The sequence below is a fragment of the Helianthus annuus genome, chromosome 4 (assembly GCF_002127325.2).
Source record: "Helianthus annuus cultivar XRQ/B chromosome 4, HanXRQr2.0-SUNRISE, whole genome shotgun sequence".
Lineage (NCBI taxonomy): Eukaryota > Viridiplantae > Streptophyta > Magnoliopsida > Asterales > Asteraceae > Helianthus > Helianthus annuus.
The window spans coordinates 194,342,388-194,363,694 of NC_035436.2; the positions used below are offsets into that span (position 1 = coordinate 194,342,388).

Genomic DNA, 21,307 nt, shown 5'->3' on the forward strand with positions numbered 1-21,307 from the left:
AAAAAAAAAAATTTTAAACGCCGCGACCGAGGGGGTAGTTTTTTACACCACAAGTTTGGTGTTTTTAATTTTTTTTCTTTTTTCTTTTTTTTTCACCAAACTTGTGGTGTAAAAAACTACCCCCTCGGCCGCGGCGTTTAAATTTTTTTTTACGGCTGTGTTTATAATACACACATCTAGTTGTAAAAAAAAATCATGGTGAACGCCCACTCCTGGGGTGTAGTTCTCGCGGTTCTTACAACTCGGGGTGGTTTTCATTCTAGCGGCTCCCTATATATATATATATATATATTTGTTGTGATTAATTGTGTTTAACTATAACATACCGATTACCGATTTTTTCATGACAAGTATGTCGTTAAAAAAAGTATGCTTCAGTTTAAATGCTACATTATATATATTTTTGTGGTGAAGGCAAGACCACGTCTTCTGACGTATCCCATCACCATCACCCCATGTTATACAAGATTCGGTTAGATATATCATTCAAAGTGTAAATCGCTTCTAAAATACTAATAAGATTAGATAAATGTGTTATAAATTTTTTTTGATGAACTTCTTAACAAATCTATTAACTGGCATTAACAGTGGCAAATAAGAGAAACTAGTAGAACTTCTCATGTTTTGTGATAGAATTACAGTCGTTATCGATTCGATTCTTTAAAATACAATAAAACCCATCCATCGAAGATTATACAGGACAAGTTCATCTACAAATATGATCTCAATTAGGGCCGTAAATGAATTGAACATTCAGTGAACAATTCGTGAACTGTTCGACGGGAAGTTCGTTTACATTCGTTCGTTTAATTAATTTTATTAATGAACGTACATGAATAAGAAATTATGTTTGGTTAGTTAAATGAACGAACATGAACAAATGTCTTGTCGTTCAATTACATTCATGAACGTTCGGTCATATGTTCATGAACATTCGTTCATGTTCATGTTCATTTGTTTATGTTTGTTCATTAAAGGTTTTTAGCATTTATTTGTTTATCTGAACTTTTGATATTCTTTAATTCTTATTTATTTCATTACCAAAACAAATAAAATAGAAACACTATCTTCACCTTGTTTATGCACCACTCCACTTTTCTTCTCATTATTCACATGGAAAGATACTATCGACCTTCGTTTCAACGATTAGGGCTTCAAATTCTAGCCCCGCTCCCTCTCTCCATCCACCTCTAGCCACCATCGTTTTCGCCGATTTTATCTGTGTTCATTTGTGTTCGTGAACCGTTCGTAAACACATTCATTTCCTTAATGAATTAACACAAACAAAAAATCTCTGGTTCGATAAGTGTTCATTAGCCATTCATGAACACATTATATCCTTAACAAACGAATACGAACAAAGCCTTGTTCTCGATTCTTTTACGGCCCTAATCTCAATATCAACACAAAAGATAACAATAACAGCAAATAATAGTTACATATACAACAAGCAGCATACATATAGATTTAAAATCAATACAATTCATTAAAAATGATAATACATTGTAATTACATAACTAGCACAGTTATAAACCACCTTTTTATAACCTTTTTTTAAATGTTGATATTTGAAAAAAAGTTAGCAATATCACACTTATATTAAAAATAAAAAATGCTTGAGTTTATGATATAATTTAAAAAAAAACTAGTACGGAAATATATAAAAGTTATTTTAGTTTTAAAATGTTGATGGACTTATGAAAAATGCCTAAATGATAAAAACACTCATATTTCTAAGCAATCAATAATTGTTAGGGCACTAGGGGCGGTCCGTGATGGAGGTGTCATCACGCATGGAACAAAACAAAACACCACCGCCACCCTATCCTACAAGAAATTAGACATGTGGGGACAAATTTTTTAAGCCTGTAGGGAGGACATGTCGTCCCTACAAGTCTCAACAGCTTATAGGGACGACATATTGTCTCCATCAGTTTCGTCTCTACAGGGCCCTCCCAATAGGTCTCCTAGGTCGTCTCCAAAGGTGTGGTCCCTATAGATTAACTTTTAGGGACGACTTGTCGTAACAATAGTGCTATTTTAAAAAAATACTATTTTAAGTCTGTAGGGACGATATGTCGTCCCTATAGATTTAAAATATATATTTTTTTTTATTTTTTGTTATATGTTTAATGGGACAACATGTCGTCCCTAAAGACTTGAAATAAAAAAAAGAAAAAAACCTGGAAATCCTGTAGGGACAATATGTCGTCCCTATAGATTTAAAATATATATTTTTATTTTTTGTTATATGTTTATTGGGACAACATGTCGTCCCTAAAAACTTAAAATAAAAAAAAAATAAAAAACCTGGAAATCCTGTAGGAACGACATGTCGTCCCTATAGGTGTACGTTTAAGAAAAATAAAAAATAAAACATTTTTACCTATAGAGACCATATGTCGTCCCTATAGGTACATAAAAAATAAAAATAAAAAATTTACCAGGTTTTTAAACCAAAAAACCACACAAATTAAATAAATTTAAACTTGTTAAAACGTGTTAAACGAAACTACAAACACAAATAACATAGCAACAATACTAAAAACTACAATTAAATGCTAACTTTTAGTTGTTTAAAATGGGTTCGGGTCTAATTCTTAGTTAAATGGGTCATGACCCAAACGCACTTTTAGTAAGCTACTTCCTAAGCAAATTCTATCGGGACACAACAAGCAAAAAAAGAAAGATTAAGATATTACGGTAGTGTTACAAAAAAAGGGTAATTGCACGGTACCCCTGACCGCGGAAGGGATCTCCCTTCCCAGTTCACCACCCGACAAGGATCCCTGGCGGCAAATACCCATAGCCATCAAAGAGGGGTAAGAAACATGTTTCGAACCCGAGACCTCGAGTGTCCTCGGTCCGGCTTTAAAGCGGGTGTCGGTGGCCACCAAAGTGGCACTAATGGGAATTGAACTTGGGTCTCCATTGGAGAACCCAAGTCACTCCACCACTAGGCCACTTGTGGTGGTTTACGGTAGTGTTACAAGGGGACTTTCATTCCAGTAAATCAAATTACAAAATTTTTCAAACACGTTAAAGAAATGCATGAGCTCTTTCATTAATATTGTAATACATATATGAGCAATATACCTGTAGAACAAATGTAGAAGATGACAACAAGAGTGCAGTGCCAGTTGTTATAGCCTCATCAATGCTTCTGACGATCGATCACCTGCAATCTTTATAAGCCAATAATCAGTAACCACACATAACAAAACTGAATACAGCATATGATAATTTCAATATACAAGTGTTCTATCAAGCTTTTCTTCCTTGACCAACTATTACTATTACATTGATGGCAATGTGACAACAATATACCAATGTATTTACAACAGCAAAAACACAAAGGATTGCTAGCGGCTACTGATCAATATAAAAAAAACATGAGCATCAAAATAGTTTCTCACCATATCAGATCTGGAGCGAAATAGGAACTCCAGAATCCGAGTGCCATTAGCTCCATTAGGTGGGAGTTCGAAGGCTATGAAAGCAAGAGTAGACGGAACACCCTATGACAGAACATAGATAAATAGTTGGTCAATAAAAACAAGGTGTGTCATTTCTACAGAACATGTGTGAAGCAATCTTACCTGATATAAACCCATACCAAAGAGTTCGAAATCGTTAAAGTAAAAGTCAATACACATATTGTAAAGGCGAGCATACAAGTTTAATATAGCATAATAGAGTTCGAAATCGTTACGCATAACCAGCACGTACACAGTGTAAAATGAGGCATGTTAGTTATCGACATGAACCTATCGATACCAATGACTGCGGGTTAACTGCCTAAGGCAGTTCGCGATACACACTCACCACTGTGAGCCATGTAACTAATTGTCCTTAGCAACCCTGAGTGAACCAACACAACCACAAAATTGAGTAGTAAGTCGACACAAGCTCCGATTCTATCGGTTTAGAGTGCGTTGAGTGTAAAAGAGTTCAAAGAAAGTTGAAAAACCATCTTTCAATCCTTTTTATTGTCAATATGTTTAGATCTATGAAAGATCTTTGTTTGTTTATGTGGAAATCGGTTAGATACTCGTGAATTGAAGATGATGCAACTTCGAATGGAATAGACGTCTCGCTCACTTGCTTTCTTAACTCCATTAGGAAGAAATTTCATATTGAGCATACGAGGCATACCTTTAAGACATTGGCCAAGTGCCCCCAACGTGGCTACGTTTTCTATCCCACCGTTCCTAGCAAAATCGCCTAAAGAGGTGTTCATCCTCCCCGCCCGATAAGGACTTCGCCCCTCTATCTTGAGGGGATACCAACATGACACTATAAGACACAGTGTTATACGATACCATACTATACGATACTATAGGGCCTAGTATAGGGTTATTCGATACAATACGATATGACACTATACAACACAATGATACACTATACTAGGGCCTAATATAGGGCTATACGATACTATGTGATATATAAGATACGACACTTTATGACACCGTATTCGACACGATGCTATAGTATACTCTACCATTATAACATACAATAGTATACTACACGATATTATATGACACGATACGACACGATGCGAAACGGCACTATGCGATACTATATTATACGATAATTATACACATATACATATACATTACTAGTGAAAACATTTTCTTACTATTATTAATAATAATGATAATAAAAGTTATTATATTATTTATAAAATGTTTTAATAACATGTATACATTATATGTAAAAATGTATATGTATATGTGTTTAAGCTATACATATTATTATTAATAATATGTATACATTATTTTTATTTTTTTGTTATCTAATAAAAATAATAAAAGTTATTATATTATTTATAAAATTATATATATTAATAATAAATTATATATGTAAAAATAATGATAATAATAATAATAATTAATAATAATAATAATAATAATAATAATAATAATAATAAAGTTAATAGTTCTAAATAAGGATAAAACAAAAGGAATACATAAATTTGACTTATAGGGAGGACTTATCCTCCCTATAGGGTTGAAAAATTGGTGGGAAACTTTTGGACGTGTGGTGGGAAATGTTACTGCCTAAATGAAAACTTCTTTACTTTTCAAAATTTGTAGATACAATTTGTAGGGATGAAAAGTCGTCCCTATAGGTCGAACTCTATTTTTATTTTTTTTTCTTAATTTCTTATCTTTTTAAAATTACCACAATGAAAATAAAAAAGAAAAGTATTTAACGTTGTAGGGACGAAAAGTCGTTTCTACAAATTGAAGAGATTTTTAGGATTTCTAATTTATTTTAATAAAATTAAGAAAAGTAAAAAGATAATTATTTTCAGCCTATTGGGGCAACATGTCGTCCCTATATGGTAACCTAGTTAGAAATGCATGTAAACCCTATAGGGACGAAATGTCGTCCCGATAGGTAGTTTTATAGGGACAACTTTTGTCCTCCCTATAGGTTTTGTCCCAACAAGTGTTTTTTCTTGTAGTGCTATCATGCGTCAAAATGAAAACGCGTTGAATTTTTCACGCGTGAAGAAGTGTTGGGTGGTGAGGGAAATTGTTGGTTGTGAGGGAAATTGTTGGGTGTGCTGGTGAGTGATGGACATTTTCACTAAAATCCATCACTAGTGATGCAATAATGCTTGATGACATGACGCAACTTGATTGGAAGTTGTGAGTGAGTGATGGGTGATGACCACCCCTACCCCTTAAAGTTGATGGGTGGTGTTGTGAAGATGGTCACTAGGGGAACATCGGCCCCCTTGATCATGGTTGTGAACGATCTTCACGAGCTTGCAGAGGAGAGAGGAGGGTGAACGAATGGATAATAAAGGTGATGGAGACCACACCCCATGTCACTCTTTCAGGTGCAACCTGAACCCGGTCAATCGCTATTTCTTCCCTGACCGGAAGATCTCCATTGACAACTCCCGATCGAACGATCTCCTTTTTTTATCCATTTCTCGTTGAATATTTCTCTTTCCGGTCATCCTCTCAGGTTATTTTATCTCAACAAAAAAATATATATATACACACAAAAGAGTCGCATATTTAGACTATCAGATCCTTCTAGAGAGTTGGTGACCACACCCTTGCTATAAATTGAGGCCTTAAGTTAGGTTCATCATTTATCAAACTATCAGAAAAGACGATGGATTATCTCACTCTTTCTATTTTGTTTTCTTTCTTTATAACATTAATATTAGCCTATGCTATCACCATCTCCGGCCGACGCAGCTCACGGCTTCCGCCAGGACCTTTCCCTTTTCCGATCATCGGAAACCTTTTATACCTCAGTGACAAACCCCACCAATCTCTTGCCACACTCTCCAAGCGTTACGGCCCTTTAATGTCGCTAAAGTTTGGAACTAGAACAACCATAGTTGTTTCGTCACCATATCTTGCCAAAGAATTTCTTCAAACACATGACCATTCGTTCTCTAGCCGATCAGTACCCGACGCTGCTAGAGTGGTTGATCACGAAAAGTACTCGATAGTGTGGCTTCCAGTCGGAGAAAAATGGCGAAAACTAAGAAGAATAAGCAAAGAGTATGTGTTCTCCATGCAACGCCTAGATGCTAGTGAACTCCTACGCCAGACCAAGGTACGTGTTTACTATTCTCTCCCGAGTAATGAAAAGGAGCGGGCCGTCCATCTTAAAAAAAAAATTAATGTTGTACGTGCTTGAAAATATCAAGCGCCCTCCATAAAAATTTGACGTTGCACCAATGAAATAGCGAATAATTGAAGCATTAATGTATTTGAATTAAAAGAAAAAAATATGACAATGGTGTTAATTGGAAAGTTTTCCAACTATTTAAGTTTGCAGCAAATGTTGGAGAAGATGAATAGTGTAGTAGAAATAACTACAAGAAATCGGACCTTTAGCGACGACCAAAAAAGGCCTTTCGCGATGCAATTTCGTCCCTGTATACTATTGTGACCAAAATTTGTCGCAACAGGGTCGTTGCTATTGTCCGTCGTAAGGCTGCTAGTTTCGTCGCTATACATGCGTCGCCATAGATTGACTTACAACGACGATTTTTAGTCTCTAGTTTTTACAATTTACTGCACTTTCACCTTTAGAGACTAAATTTGGTCGCCATAGGTTTTTTACAATTATAAAGTTTCTTCTATGGACACTAAATTTAGTCGCCATAGGATTTTTACAAGTATAAGATTTTTCTTCTACAGAGACTAAATATAGTCGTTATAGGATTTTTACAAATATAAGATTTTTCTCCTACATAGACTAAATTTAGTCGATATAGGTTGAGGATGGATTTTTAATCTGTCATCGATAGCAACTACATTTCGTCGCTATAGTTGAAAAATTTTGATATTTTTTTTTTCTAATTTTCCAGGTTTACTAAATTAAAAGGCTGTAAACATCAATGCATTCAAACGACAAATTTTAAAATCAAACTAAGTTCAATTCTAATATAATAGCCATAACATCTAAATACTTAAAAGTTGCAACATATCATTCAAATGCATTCTTCCAAGTAAAATGAAACTAAGTTACACAAATTCATCATCTTCTTGTTCCTCTTCTTGATCATCTTCTTCTTCAAGTTGAAATGATGAGCCAAGAAGTACCAACTTCAATATATGTTTCATTTGTGCTTTTAAAGCCGCATTATCTTTTCGCAACTTCTCATTAGCTTCTTCTTGTCTTCGCCAATGCTCATCCTCTACATCCTTATTTACATTAGGGAATAGCTCGGGTGTTACACTTTTTGAAACTCGTCCAACGCCCCGTAAGTGAGAATGTCGAGTCCCTTTCTTACAATGCATTTATTTCCAACCTTTAACATAGCGGGCTAGCCCGATTTCTTTAACCTGTAAACAAAAATACTATTGTTTAGATTTCAAACAATTGTCATCACATCTTCTAATAATGCTAATTTTTTACCTCTTTGTGTCGCCTATTGGCAAGAGATTGACTCCCGTGATAACTTCCATAAAGTTGTTTTGCTCTGTTTGCCTTTTTTTTTTTTCAGAACGATTCATATACTAGGGAGTTGTGAACAACTCATCAATGAGCTTAGACCACGCTTCCGGATTCATTGACTCAGGGGGTGTCTCTTTGCCTCTTCACATCTTTATAATCTCCCTGCTTATCAAAATGTTTTTTCATTCCTGCCTTTCTGTCCTTGAAACGGCTTGCATATTCTACTTGTATCCCTTCCTTGATTGCATCCCAATGCTCCGTATTTTGGAAACTTTTTATATCAAAATAGTTTTGCCAAAGGAAGAAATAAAAAAAAAAAAAACTGAATGTTACTGAATTTAAATAAAAACATTAATTTGTGTACTTATAGCTAGGGTTGTCCTTTTTACCCGAAACCCGAAAAATTCAAAGCCACCCAAACCCGACAAATTCTGAAAGTAATCTAACAACCTAAATAGGAAAAACAAACGAGCAGTACGTTTTAGATATTTGTTGATTTTAATAAAAACATTAAATTGTATACTTGCAGCTAGGGCTATCTTTTTACCCGAAACCCGACCCAAACCCGATATAAAGGATTCCTCGAAGAACCCGAACCCGAATAACCTTGAACCCGAAGTAATTTAAATGGTTTTCAGGTTGGATTGGGGTAATTCACTCAAAGTTCACTGATTTTTCATAATATATCAGTAGGTAATTTAGTCAAAGTTTACTAATTTATTTGAAACATAATATACCAGTAGGTAATATAGTCAGAGTTCACTAATTTATTTGAAACATAATATATCAGTAGGTTTTAGATATTTGTGATTTATAATTGGTTTGGTTATCGGGTTAGTTTTTCCATACTTACACTTTCCAAATAAGTAATTTGGTTGAGTATCATCGTATTCATATAATAGATGAAGCTTATCAAGTTGTATTAATTAGTATATTATATTCGCTTTTTCACAGTGCACTAAATGATGTACTCAATTTTGCTGCATAACTCCATTTTTTTTTTTTTTTTGCTACATAAGTCTATAATGTATTCATACAGTTTAATTTAAGTGCAAATCAAAGTTACCATCTTGTTTATTTATATTTATAAATATTGATAATGATGTATGGGGTAGATTGGTATGAACAATACATCTATTAGTCTTCAAAAATAGTATTTATTATTATTATTATTATTATTATTATTATTATTATTATTTTTAAAATTTGTTAGATTTTTGTTTTTATTTTTTTATGTTTTTCATTTTTTATTATTGTTAATTTATTTTTTATTTTTAGCCCATCCTAACCTTTTTTTGTCTCTAAATACCCATCTTGACCAAACTCATCCTAACTCAAACCCATCTTGACCTGTGACCCAAACCAGCCCAACCTACCCACTTTGCCAGCCCTAGTTTCAATAATGAGATTTGTATATAATCACAGACAAGTAATTTTCTTATATAAAAGTTTCAAATGTATATAATGGATAGATAACATAAGAATATTTTAAAACACCCAAAAGTTAAAAACTTATTTTATTTTAGTGTATAAGGTGCAACCTAAAATTAAGGGTAAATTAGTATTTCAAATACTAATTACACTTTAAGCTCCAAATTGGGTTACACTTTAATTTCTTTATCTTTAACCAAATTAAGGATAATTGGTTATGATTTACGTTTTATCCCCTTATAAAAAAAAAATTTAACCACCCCATGATTTTTTAAATGATCATAACTTCTTCGTATGTTAATATTATTTATAAAAAATTACAACAAAAAACAAGTATTTTATTAACTTTAATTTGAGTATAGTATAACAATAGTTTTTTTTAATTAAAAAGTATTGATATGTTGCGCGATGCACAGTGTTATGAGTGAGCAACAACTGAATTGTTAACCGAAAACAGATAAAAATGAACCGAAATCAACCAAAAACCAAATTAATTGAAAACCAATTAGCCGAAAACTGAATTAACCATACATCGGTTATCAGTTTTTTGTAGTCTCATTTAACCAAAATTAACTGAACTGATTATTCATATTCTTATACATTTCTAGTTGTTATACCTCGAGTTAATGTATTTCATATTTTAGACCTCCATTTCATGTATTTAAATTTTTTTTCATATGTCATGTATTTATACATCCAGAGTTTGGTTTTGACTATTAACTGAATTAAACGAACCGAATAAAAAACTGTTAATCTAACCGAATAAATCGAACTGATTAACTGAAAACCAATTGGTTAAAAAATAGACTTACCAATGACTTCGGTTCGGAATAATAACTGAAATGGTCGTGATGAACCCTAAAGGGTTTGCTAGATTACAAAGCAAATCATTACCTTAGCTTGATGAACCATAGTCGGATAAAATAACGACCAATAAGGGACGATCGGATGAACAGCGGCCAGCCGGAGGCGGTGGAGATGGTGGTCGATAGAAGGTGGGTGGAGTAGTGGAGTACACATGAAACCCAAAACAACTTTAAATATTAAAGCAATGTACGATAACAAAAAGCATATGTACATAAGCAATAAGCACAACAAACAACTAAAGCACCATGTACAACTTGTGATACAACAAAATGTTGCAAATTTATAATATGTAAAAGAGGTCGCATACAAAAATAATTTATACATTGTAAGTTAATTATTTTAGTGAATGAAATTATTGGGCGAGTACATGGTCCATCTAACTTCTCATTATACTTCCAGGTAAAAGAACTTGTCGATCACATTGACCGTTGTTGTATAAGTGAAAAGGTCGTAGATATAGGTGGAATTGCATTTACGACATCATTTAATGTTCTCTCAAACTTAATATTTTCTATGGATTTCGCTCAATATGATTCTTCGTATTCACAAGAATTCAAGGATGATGTACGGGCTTTACTGGAACTTGGAGGGAAGCCAAATATATCTGATTTTTTTCCGGTACTTAAATTCTTTGATCTTCAAGGATTACTACGGCGTGGAAATTTGCATGCTAAAAATATATTGACCATCTTTGATAAAGTAATCGATAAACGTTTGCAAACAAGATCAACTTCATTGAGAGACAATGATGTGTTGGACTCGCTGCTCAACCTCAACCAAATGGATGAATCCGCGTTCAGTCGGAATGACATGAGACATTTGTTTTTCGTAAGTAAAACTTTTTTCAAGTATCTTAACAAGAGACATAAAATATGGTAAATTTCTATTTTCATTTAGTAGGACAAGGCCTAAGTATTTTTTTTGCAAACTTATCATTTCTATAATTTGTAGAATTTCTTTATTGGTGGAACCGATACGACATCAACCACGTTGGAATGGGCCATGGCTGAGCTTATTCACAACCAAGATAAATTGGCAACGGCTCGGTTAGAGATTATCAAACTTATGGAAAACAAGGAGAAAATAATACAAGAATCAGATATCCCTCAACTCCCTTACCTACAAGCTGTTATAAAAGAAACTCTTCGGTTACATCCTCCGGTCCCTTTTCTAATTCCTCGCCAAGCCTTACACAACATAGAAATCCAAGGCTTCATGGTGCCTAAAAATGCGCAAATCCTTTGTAATTTGTGGGCGATGGGGCGAGACCCAAAAGTTTGGTCACATCCAGATACATTCATGCCAGAGAGGTTTTTGCAAGCGAATGTTGACTATAGAGGCCAAGATTTTGAGCTCATTCCATTTGGTGCTGGGAGAAGGATATGTCCGGGATTGAATATGGCACATAGAATGTTACATATAATGTTAGGTTCTTTGATTCAGAAGTTTGATTGGAAACTTGAAGGAAACAAGAGAGCACAAGATATGGATATGGGGGAGAAGTTTGGGATCACGTTGCAAAGAAGTGCACCGCTCAAAGCTATTCCACTTAAACTTTAATATTTCTTAAATAGGTATATTTGCATAAAATAATAATAAGAATAAGATACGTGTGAACTAATTTGCAGGATGACATGTTTGTTTACATACATATATCAAGACTAGGTTTAAAAACTCAATTCAGAATATAAAAAACAATTTGTTTTTAGTTATTTATTATAATGAATTTTTATTATGTTAGGATTGAATAAAAATCAAACCATTAGTTGAATAACCATTTAAAGAAAAATGAACTTTATGGTCATTTACATATACTTCAAATTTACATCGAGATAGTTGGTAAACGGGCAACAAGTTGCGCCGCTACCCCTTTTTGAATAGCAAAACTAAGCCTTTTAAAAACTACGCCCATAGATCTTGGGGTCATAACATTACTATGCATAACCCTTTGAACTCGACTAAGTAGATCCACAGCCTCTGGCACCAGAACACCAAAAGTATCAAAAGCAAATGGGATAAACATGTGCTGGTTGTCAAGGCACGCTTTCTCATGTTTGGTCTCTTTACCTTTACCTGAAGCAGCCTTTAAAGTAGCCTGACCCACCGTGAAAGCACTACCCCCTAAACCCACAAGCGGGGAAACCCCTGTTAGATCCACGCAGGCATGTTTTCCTCCTACCCATCCAAAGACCAGAATGTCTGCTGGTCGAATGATAGATCTCCCTTCCAACGGGTCTGTCAAGAAGTTAACGGGTGCCTCTTTCTTAGCAGAAATACCAGCACACCTGAATATGTCAAAAAGGACATCTCTTACCAAATCATGTCGGTATTTGAACCCCGGGATCTCTCTACAATGAACTGCATGCTCCCCAAAAGAATCCAAACACGCCTTATGACAAACATGGCATACCTCATCAACTGGGAACAAAGGAATCATGAGGCGATATTTAAGGATAGTACGGTACTCCACCGGTGACATATGCTGGCCTAACCCATCTATAGGTATAGCAAGAAGAAAATCTTGTGCATGTGGTGCTCGGAGACACTCAAAAATGGCTTTTTGTCTAACGGTCAAGTTAAACTGTACTTCGATTTCGTGAACAATTTTACTAAAAAGAGCACTCGCCAATGCATGTTGGGCTTTAGGGGGGACGGTGTCCTTATTAGTGAAACTGCTGAAGTCAAAGCTTGGAATCGTATCACGAAGACAAGCCAAAGCACATACATAATCAGAATCCATACCACATATGCCACTGTCTCTTAAGATGTGGTCCTGTAACACCCATGATTGGGCCCTCGAGGCCACAAAAGCATAGGATGAAGCCTCTACAGCCGAATACAACCCCAAACCCCCAAACCTAATAGGTAAAGAAGCAAGTCGCCACTGGAGGTCTCCACAAAGAAAGGACCTCCACAAACCACCAATTCCTCAATCGCCTCACGCAAACCTTTGTCAAAGAACAACGTTGCATCTTCCATGTGTACAGGTTGGCATGTCCTCAAGCCAAAGAAAAGTTTGGCAATGCCCATACAGGATCGAAGCAAGAGTAGTTCACTTTGCGGGTCACCTAATTTGGGCAGAAGACGCATCAAATCTACTTCCTTAGCAGCTCTTTTCTTTGCCAACCCACTAATAAAGCTTGCGTCTCTACTAACAGCCCCCCCCCCCCCAAGAAGCTTCACCCCCACTAATGGCCTCCCGATGTCCTTAGTAAATAACCCTTCACGAAACTTGCTACCATCACAAGAAGGCCAAAATAGCTCAGTTTTCTTAATATTAAGTTCAAGACAGTCCCATCATCAAGATACCAAGCATGAAGTAGAAGCTTGCATTTGTCTCTAATCTGATGCACAAGGGGGTGCAAAACAAGAGCGAAAATGTAACGCCCTGCTTTTTTGCACTTTCCTTAATTAGAAAGCTTGTTCGTATTTCTATTTTTGGAAATCTTGTATTCTTGTGTTTGGTCTTTTTGTTGTACCGTTGTAAAATCCAAGACTTGGATCATAAATAAAATTTGTTGTTTCTTACAATTCAAGCTTTACATATTCGTACATGCTCATACGCTTGAATTCATAAAACACTTGATACTTTATTCGTAATTCTTGAAAATGTGTGATAAACTTGCAAATACGTGACATACATGAACTATACATGATTTTGGACTTATACGACACTTATACTCGATGCATATACTTAATCACACATGTCCATACTTGTTTTTATGTTAAAGATACTTAAACACCCCTTATAATATGCTTATATTTCATTAAACACTCTAAAATACAATAAAACATACCTAATATAAACTACATGGGCTAAAATGTCAAAAATTAAACTTGTTTCCGTGATACCTAGTCGTCGCATCACGCCACAGGTAACCCCCCCCCTTGCTGTCACGTCGTGCTACAACCCCAATCCGCCAGAAAGTTGTTTCCAGCTCAAGCATTGGTCATTTTTGTGTTTGTTGTTGTGTTTTCTTCATTTATTACTCACCTAAACTAACCCTAATCACTTCCTATAAAACCCAACTCATTTCCACACTTCTTCCACTTTACAAACACCTCATTTTCACTCTCAAATCACTTAAAATCAGTAGCAAAACTCAGATTAAAGGCAGAAACATTCAAGTTGCAAAAGTGAGTTAAAACTCACCTTTCTTTCATCCTTTTTCACTTCTTCTTCCTCTACAAAGTGTGGAACACCTCTAGGATTGTTTTCACAAGGTTTTCCATGGAAATCCAAGGTGAAACATCCCATTTTTAAGGCCCAACTTTCTGTTTTGGAAGAAAACTTAGTTAAACATTCTTTAATCTTATGTTTTACTCATACATTCCTATGTCCTTATGTCACTAATCAAGTCTATGATTGATGTGCTTAAAAATAAGGTTGTTACATACAAATCGAAGGTGTTTAATCCCTCCAAACTTTCTGTTGTAAAAAGGGTTTTAACCCACAAGTGTTGAACAAGGCTTGAGCTTGTGTATGTGTGATCACTTGGAAAGCTTGGGCTATCCTACTTACAATCCACACCTCACTTGATGATTTCCCCTTAGTATATTGTGTATATTTCATTTCTAGTTCATTCATGACCATCCTTGTTGTCTTATGAAAACTTGTACATTGGTGAATATACAAAAGAGGTCTTAAAATGGAAGATTACCCTCCTACCTCCTTGCATGACTTATATGAGATTGTTGTAATATATGTTGGACTAAACCTATATAATATACTATATAGAATATATAGAACATAAATAAAATAAATAACCGAACCCTTGATGATAATCACATGATTATTCGTCATGGGACTAAGTTACATCATCTTAAAGTACATAACTTCTCATTACGATTCTAATGGGTATTTAGCCCATGAAATCATTCTAACCCCTATGGGTTTTATAGTGTCAAAAACGATTCCTAAGTCTAGATGGTTATTGTTATGATTATTTTCTCGTATACATACTTTGGTGTATTTTACATACCTAAGTCCCGACTCTAAATATTCCTTGAATTCCAAATCCGAATACATTCAACCTCCCAATCTCATACACTCGTCAACACTTGGATAATCGGAATACTTAGCAATTTTGTGAGTACACTTGACCCGTTTTACTTTTAAAACACTTTGGGTTGTAACATGTTAATATACAAACTTCACTACCACACACTTAAACATGCTTTATATTCTCAATCTTATATACATGCTACTTGTTTACCTAGGTTCATGCTAGATTATACATGCTTTATGTCATTAACTTTGCTAAGCCCCAACTTAACATATATAGCGCTATAGGAGTAGCACGCCTCCCGTCGGGTCTTGTTAAGTCTTTATTTATTCTTTAACGGTCTCGTCACTTTTAGGGCGAGGGATGCTAAATACTAGTGGACACTTGGGTTTGACATATTGTGATGCATGCTAGTTACCTTGTTTACAAATTGTCATGTAGATTCGAGAAAATGCTTTTATACTTATGCTATATTTATACAAACCTTGTGTACTCGCCAATGCTTTCGCATTGACACTTTATTTTAAACATGTTACAGGTTTAACAATGATGTTGATGATGCATGGAACATAGTAGGATGCCTAGATACTCATTTTAAATTTTGTATACTTACTGTAATGTAATTATTTCATTTCAAGTTGTCGTAATTGTATTTTTCTTTCCATGTTGTAATCGAATTCTTATAGTAATAACATGAAATTTATTATTTAAATACTTATCGCAAATTCTAGTGTTATGTGTAATAAACAATCTATCTTCGTCTCACTCCGATGTTTCCGCCATCGGTTGGGGTGTGACAGAAAAGAAGTGGTCCTAATTGATCCCCTTGCTGAACTCTCGTGGTAGACCAAATGTGCCCATATCCAAGATACAATCTTGTTGGCTGCCCATATAGAAATTCCACCCACAAAGAAATAGAAGGGCACCTCATCCTTGGGCTGGCAATTGGGTACCTGTTAAGACACGATTAGACCTGTTTGACTGAAAAATACACCCTTTGACTTTTTTAATTTTTAAAATAATTAGAATTACAATGTTAGGATCTATCATTTATTCATCTTTGTACATAAAACATAAAACTGTTTTATAAACATGAGGTAGAAAGTAGTTAAATGAGTCGTAATCATGTTTGAAACTTATGTTGTGCGCGCCGTCAGAAACCTGTTAAACCTGTTAAGACACGATTTGCCAGCTCCTGACCTCATGAAGTAAGGCTGACCTATCCACCTGGTTAAAAGCATTAGAAAAATCTACAGTAAGCATTGCAAGAGACCCATTAGTGTGACGTTCACTTAGAACCTTGTTGATGCTGTGTAAAATGGCCTCAGCGCCACCCGACACGCCGACCCCAAACTGAAAATCATTAAGGTACTTGGTCATTTCTTTACCAACACCCTTCATAGCAACCTTGGGAACCAAACGCCTCCATATAGTACCAACTGCAATAGGTCTAATCCCATTGTCGGGTTTTAAAAGCGGTGTAAGGGAAGCAGACCCGACAAACTCTGCCAAACACGATGGGCATTTCCCCCTAATCATAAGTTGATTGCCGCAGTGATAGCGCATAAGAGATCAGTGGCAATAACAGACCCCTCTCCACATAAAGCATTGAAAATGTGTTGTGCCCTCAAGCCATCCCTCCCACATGAGGTTCATTTAGGAAACAATTTAATGCAACAGAGGACACTATCCACCTCTGCTACAAGGGGAGGCTCAGAATATATAGTATCTGGCATAGATGGAGGTTCTCTGTACGGGTGTTTAGCCTCTAAAGCCTGTATGGTATTATCATTGTACGGAGCAACACCGGATGAACATAACACCTTCGCTGCAGCTGTAAAGTGGCCATCAACAACCCTCCGAAGACACTGCCTAACATTGGTGTTACTAATAGTACTCTCCTCAGGATTATCAACACCTCCTTGACCTAGAGACCCCAAATCAGGACTATCAAATATATTTTTAACTAACATGAAAAATACCATCTTCTTTCCCCCATGTGGCTAAAGAATATAGAATTGATCTTTGTTGCAATGTCTTCCTATTCCCAGACCTTCTTTCTTGCCTATTTTTTGGTCTGACCACTTGCAAAGTGCAGCGAGGAAGAAGGAACAACCTAACCCACGCTTCAAATGATCTAGGTTGGGCAACCACTTTATAGAGAGCGGTTTTCAACGCCTGAGAGAAAGCCAACCGACAGCTATGAGGGATGCTCTTCACGGTGACAATGGGTGTTTTAAAGACACGATCTAGTAGAACAATATCCAACATGAACTACTCATGAACATTGGTCACGTGCGCCTTGGGAGAGAGCCTCGAAATCCCTATAATGTAGCTATCTATGTCATTATTACGATTGGTAAAACGGACAAGCCCATCAAGGTGATGGCATGCACGACTCAATGCATGTATACTCAAACACTTTCCACACATCCATTGACCAAAAAACTTCAAAGTACCTTCTACGTCCATGAACAACCCATGGTCTGTAGAAATAGCCTCACGCAACACACTTCTACGTTCATCGCTAGAAAGGTGCAATATCTTGAGATGAGAGATTACCCGAGAAATCCCCTTATTTCCCCCTTCACCATCCGGGCAACAATGAAACATACGAAAAGGACATGGCCAGGAGCCACTCAAAGGCGTAGAAGGGGTTGTCATTAAGGCAAAAAAAAATCATGATTCAAGTTGAGACACAAAATTTTGATGTAAAAACCAAAATTTAAGCATAGGCATTTCATCAAACACTTGGAGTGCATCCATATAAATACGAATTGGTGAGTGGTAAGGAGGTTCGATTTTGACTAGATCCAAAAGGTTACTGAAACAATCAAGATTTATGATATGAGAATGAAAGAAAACTGATTATTGAAGAAGACGGTGGGCAGAGATGAAAAAAAGAAAAGAAAATTTCTGACCAATTGCAGCAAGAAAGTCGGAGAAGGGACTTGAACCTGCGACCTCCTGCCCATTTACACATAGTCCAACCACTGGGGTGTGACTGTGTTCGACTTTTGGTTTTAGCATCAATTACCTGAAGCTTGTACCATCCGCCATGGGAGGTCCATGACGTTTATGTGTCGTTTTTAACCCCGCCGAATCGCACGGGTTCCCCACTAGTGTATAATAACATAACATTCCCTTAGTTATATTATTTATGGTGTATACAGTTTTTATAAAATATAATTCAGTGAAATTTATGTTAAATATTTTCTTTTGGTAATTGATTTCTTTTAATAAATCTGTAAAACAAAATGTAAGACCGTGTATTTTTTAGTATTGAGCAGCAATAAAAAATAATAACAAGAATACTAATATATAGTCATATAAAGTTAAAGGAATGAAAATTTTGAAATAAGAATTAAAAAATTTCAATTTTAATCGAATTCGATACATATTTATATATACACAGGAATCAGCAGACCATCTGTTGGTCTCCTGCGAATTTGCACATCAGGTCTGGGTGGCGATTTCTCTATGGGCGAAACTTCCATTTCCAATGTACCTTTTAAGCATGGTAGAACTGCTGGAGTATGTCGATAATTATCAAACAAGGAGGCAACGGAAAGGGCGATTTGTGTGGTATTGGCTAATGGTATGTTGGCCATTATGGAGGGCAAGAAACGAATTAATTTTCAGAAACAGGAAGCCGCAGTTGTCGAGGTTAGTGGGCAAAATAAAGGCTTTATCGTATCTTTGGATCAACCCGCGGGCAAGTATAGTAAATCTGGAATGGAGCAATGTTATGTGCCTAGACCCATGAGGCCCATGCATAAGGAGGAGCCCATGAAGCCCATGAACAAACCGTGAAGTCTGCAGATCTCAACGTTCTATTTTCAAAGTTATTTATTTGAATTGCTTTCTGTTTACGATGTGCTAAAATAATGGAAATAATGGGGATGCCCATATTTCCTCGTAACGTTTATTTCCCATTAGTTAGGAAGTAGTTTTGGAATTCTTCTTGTTTGTTTTCCTATAAAAGGCATTGCCTTTAGTTTTAATAAACATGCAGAAAAACTCTTATTTCAATATCTTCTCTATTTTCTATTCTGGCCTCTTCCTATTTTCTTAATTATTAACAACAAGCCAATCGATCCACAACAAGCAATTGGAGAAACTTCAGTGGCGTGTAGTGATATAGAATTATAGATCAATGGGCTGGTCCTTTAATGTCACTTAAGTGTTATGGTCCTTTAATGTCACTTAAGCTCGGCACTAGAACAACCATAGTCGTTTCATCACCAGATATGGCCAAAGAATTCTTTCAAAAACATGACCATTCATTCTCTAGCCGGTCAATACCCGACATGAGCAGACTGGTGGACCACGATAAGTACTCCATGGTGTGGCTACCAGCCGGGGATTAATGGCGAAGACTACGGAGATTAAGCAAAGAGTATATGTTCTCCGCGCAAAGTCTAGATGCTAGTGAACCCCTACGCCAGAAGAAGGTACGTATTTGATTACTTTTTGTTATTTTACTTGATGAACAAACATATAGAGGAAGTGTGATTGACCCATGTAACGTCTTATTTTGATTCTAGGTAAAAGAACTTCTTGATCATGTTAATTGTTGTTGTACAAGTGAAAAGGCCATGAACATAGGTGGAATGGCATTTACAACATTAGTTATCCACTCTCAGACTTTACGTTTTCTGTGGATTTCGCCCAATATGATTCTTTGTCATCACAAGAGTTCAAGGATAATGTTTGGGCTTTGATGGAAACTGCAGGGAAGCCAAATATAGTCGACTTTTTCCCAATTCTTAAAATGTTTGATCCCCAAGGATTACTGCGACGTGGAAATGTGTGCGGTCGCAAGATAATGACTATCTTTGATAGGGTTATCGATCAGCGGTTGCAAACACTATCAACTTCATCAACAAACAATGATGTGTTGGACATGTTACTCAACCTCAACCAGAAGGATGAATCCATGTTTAATCAAAATGATATGAGACATTTGTTTTTTGTAAGTAAAGCTTGTTTTAGTATGTCAACAAGTTAGTCAAAGCTTTTTTTTAATCAAAATCGAAATGTTGTAGGTTTTATTTATTGCGGGAACTGATACGGTGTCTAGCACGTTAGAATGGGCCATGGCTGAGCTTATTCACAACCCAAGTAAACTAGAAAAGGCTCGCTCTGAGATCACCAAACTCATGGAAAACAAGAAGAATATAATACAAGAATCAGATATCCCTCAACTCCCTTACTTGCAAGCAGTTATAAAAGAAACTCTTCGTTTACATCCCCCGGCCCCTTTTCTTGTCCCTCACCAAGCCATACACGATGTAGAAATCCAAGGCTTCACAGTGCCTAAAAACGCACAAATCCTCTGTAATGTGTGGGCAATTGGTCGAGACCCAAAACTTTGGTCACATCCAGAAATGTTCATGCCAGAGAGGTTTTTGGAACTCAAGGTTGACTATGGAGGCCAAGACTTTGAGCTCATTCCATTTGGTGCTGGGCAGAGGATATGTCCGGGATTAAATATGGCGCATAGAATGTTGCATATAATGTTAGGTTCTTTGATTCAGAACTTTGATTAGAAGCTTGAGGGAAACATGAGAGCCCAAGATATGGATATGGGTGAGAAGTTTGGGCCCACGTTGCAAAGGAATGTACCACTTAAATAGGTGTAATTGGTGGCTTTGATGAGACGTGGCATTTGGTTAGATAGTCAACAGTGTAATAATTGGTGCTTGAGCAGTGAAGAATCTATTGAGCATCTCCTGACGGGTTGCGGGTTTGCAGCAGGTATCTGGCAAGGTATTTCGACATGGTGCAAGATTCCAGGTACGTTTTTGTTTCATGTCAATGATTTGTGGAATGGCACGAGCATTGTGACACAACCAGGAATAAGAAGATGGTGCTTCATGGGATTATTATAATTGCTTGTTGGAGGATCTGGAAGGCGAGGAATGAATCCATATTTTCGGGTAAGGAGCCGAAGGTTGTGGACATGATCGCGGACATTAAGACCTTGGGTTTTTTGTGTATAAACATAGGTTTAAAGGTGGTGTCGTTGATTGGGATAGATGGTGTTCTTTTGATGTGATGTA

General features: G+C 36.1%; 1 protein-coding gene across 2 annotated transcripts; it reads left to right on the forward strand.

Annotated features, from left to right (window-relative positions):
* Window positions 1-6,070: 6,070 nt before the first annotated feature.
* LOC110937722 (cytochrome P450 76T24) lies at window positions 6,071-20,818 on the forward strand. Of its 2 annotated transcripts, none has more exons than XM_022180176.2 (3): window positions 6,071-6,588; window positions 10,636-11,064; window positions 11,188-11,948. In XM_022180176.2, the coding sequence occupies exons 1-3, from the start codon at window positions 6,136-6,138 to the stop codon at window positions 11,794-11,796; spliced, it is 1,491 nt and encodes a 496-aa protein (XP_022035868.1). In that variant the 5' UTR covers window positions 6,071-6,135; the 3' UTR covers window positions 11,797-11,948. The 2 variants fall into 2 exon arrangements, with proteins under 2 accessions (XP_022035868.1, XP_035844629.1); XM_035988736.1 differs by lacking the exon at window positions 11,188-11,948 and adding an exon at window positions 20,291-20,818 and having other exon boundaries at window positions 6,074-6,588.
* Window positions 20,819-21,307: the final 489 nt, after the last annotated feature.

Coding starts and splice junctions, on each gene's coding strand:
- LOC110937722 (XM_022180176.2), top strand. CDS start 6,136: ATGGATTATCTCACTCTTTCTATTTTGTTTTCTTTCTTTATAACATTA. Junction 6,589..10,635: donor AACTCCTACGCCAGACCAAG/GTACGTGTTTAC, acceptor TTATACTTCCAG/GTAAAAGAACTTGTCGATCA. Junction 11,065..11,187: donor ACATGAGACATTTGTTTTTC/GTAAGTAAAACT, acceptor TATAATTTGTAG/AATTTCTTTATTGGTGGAAC.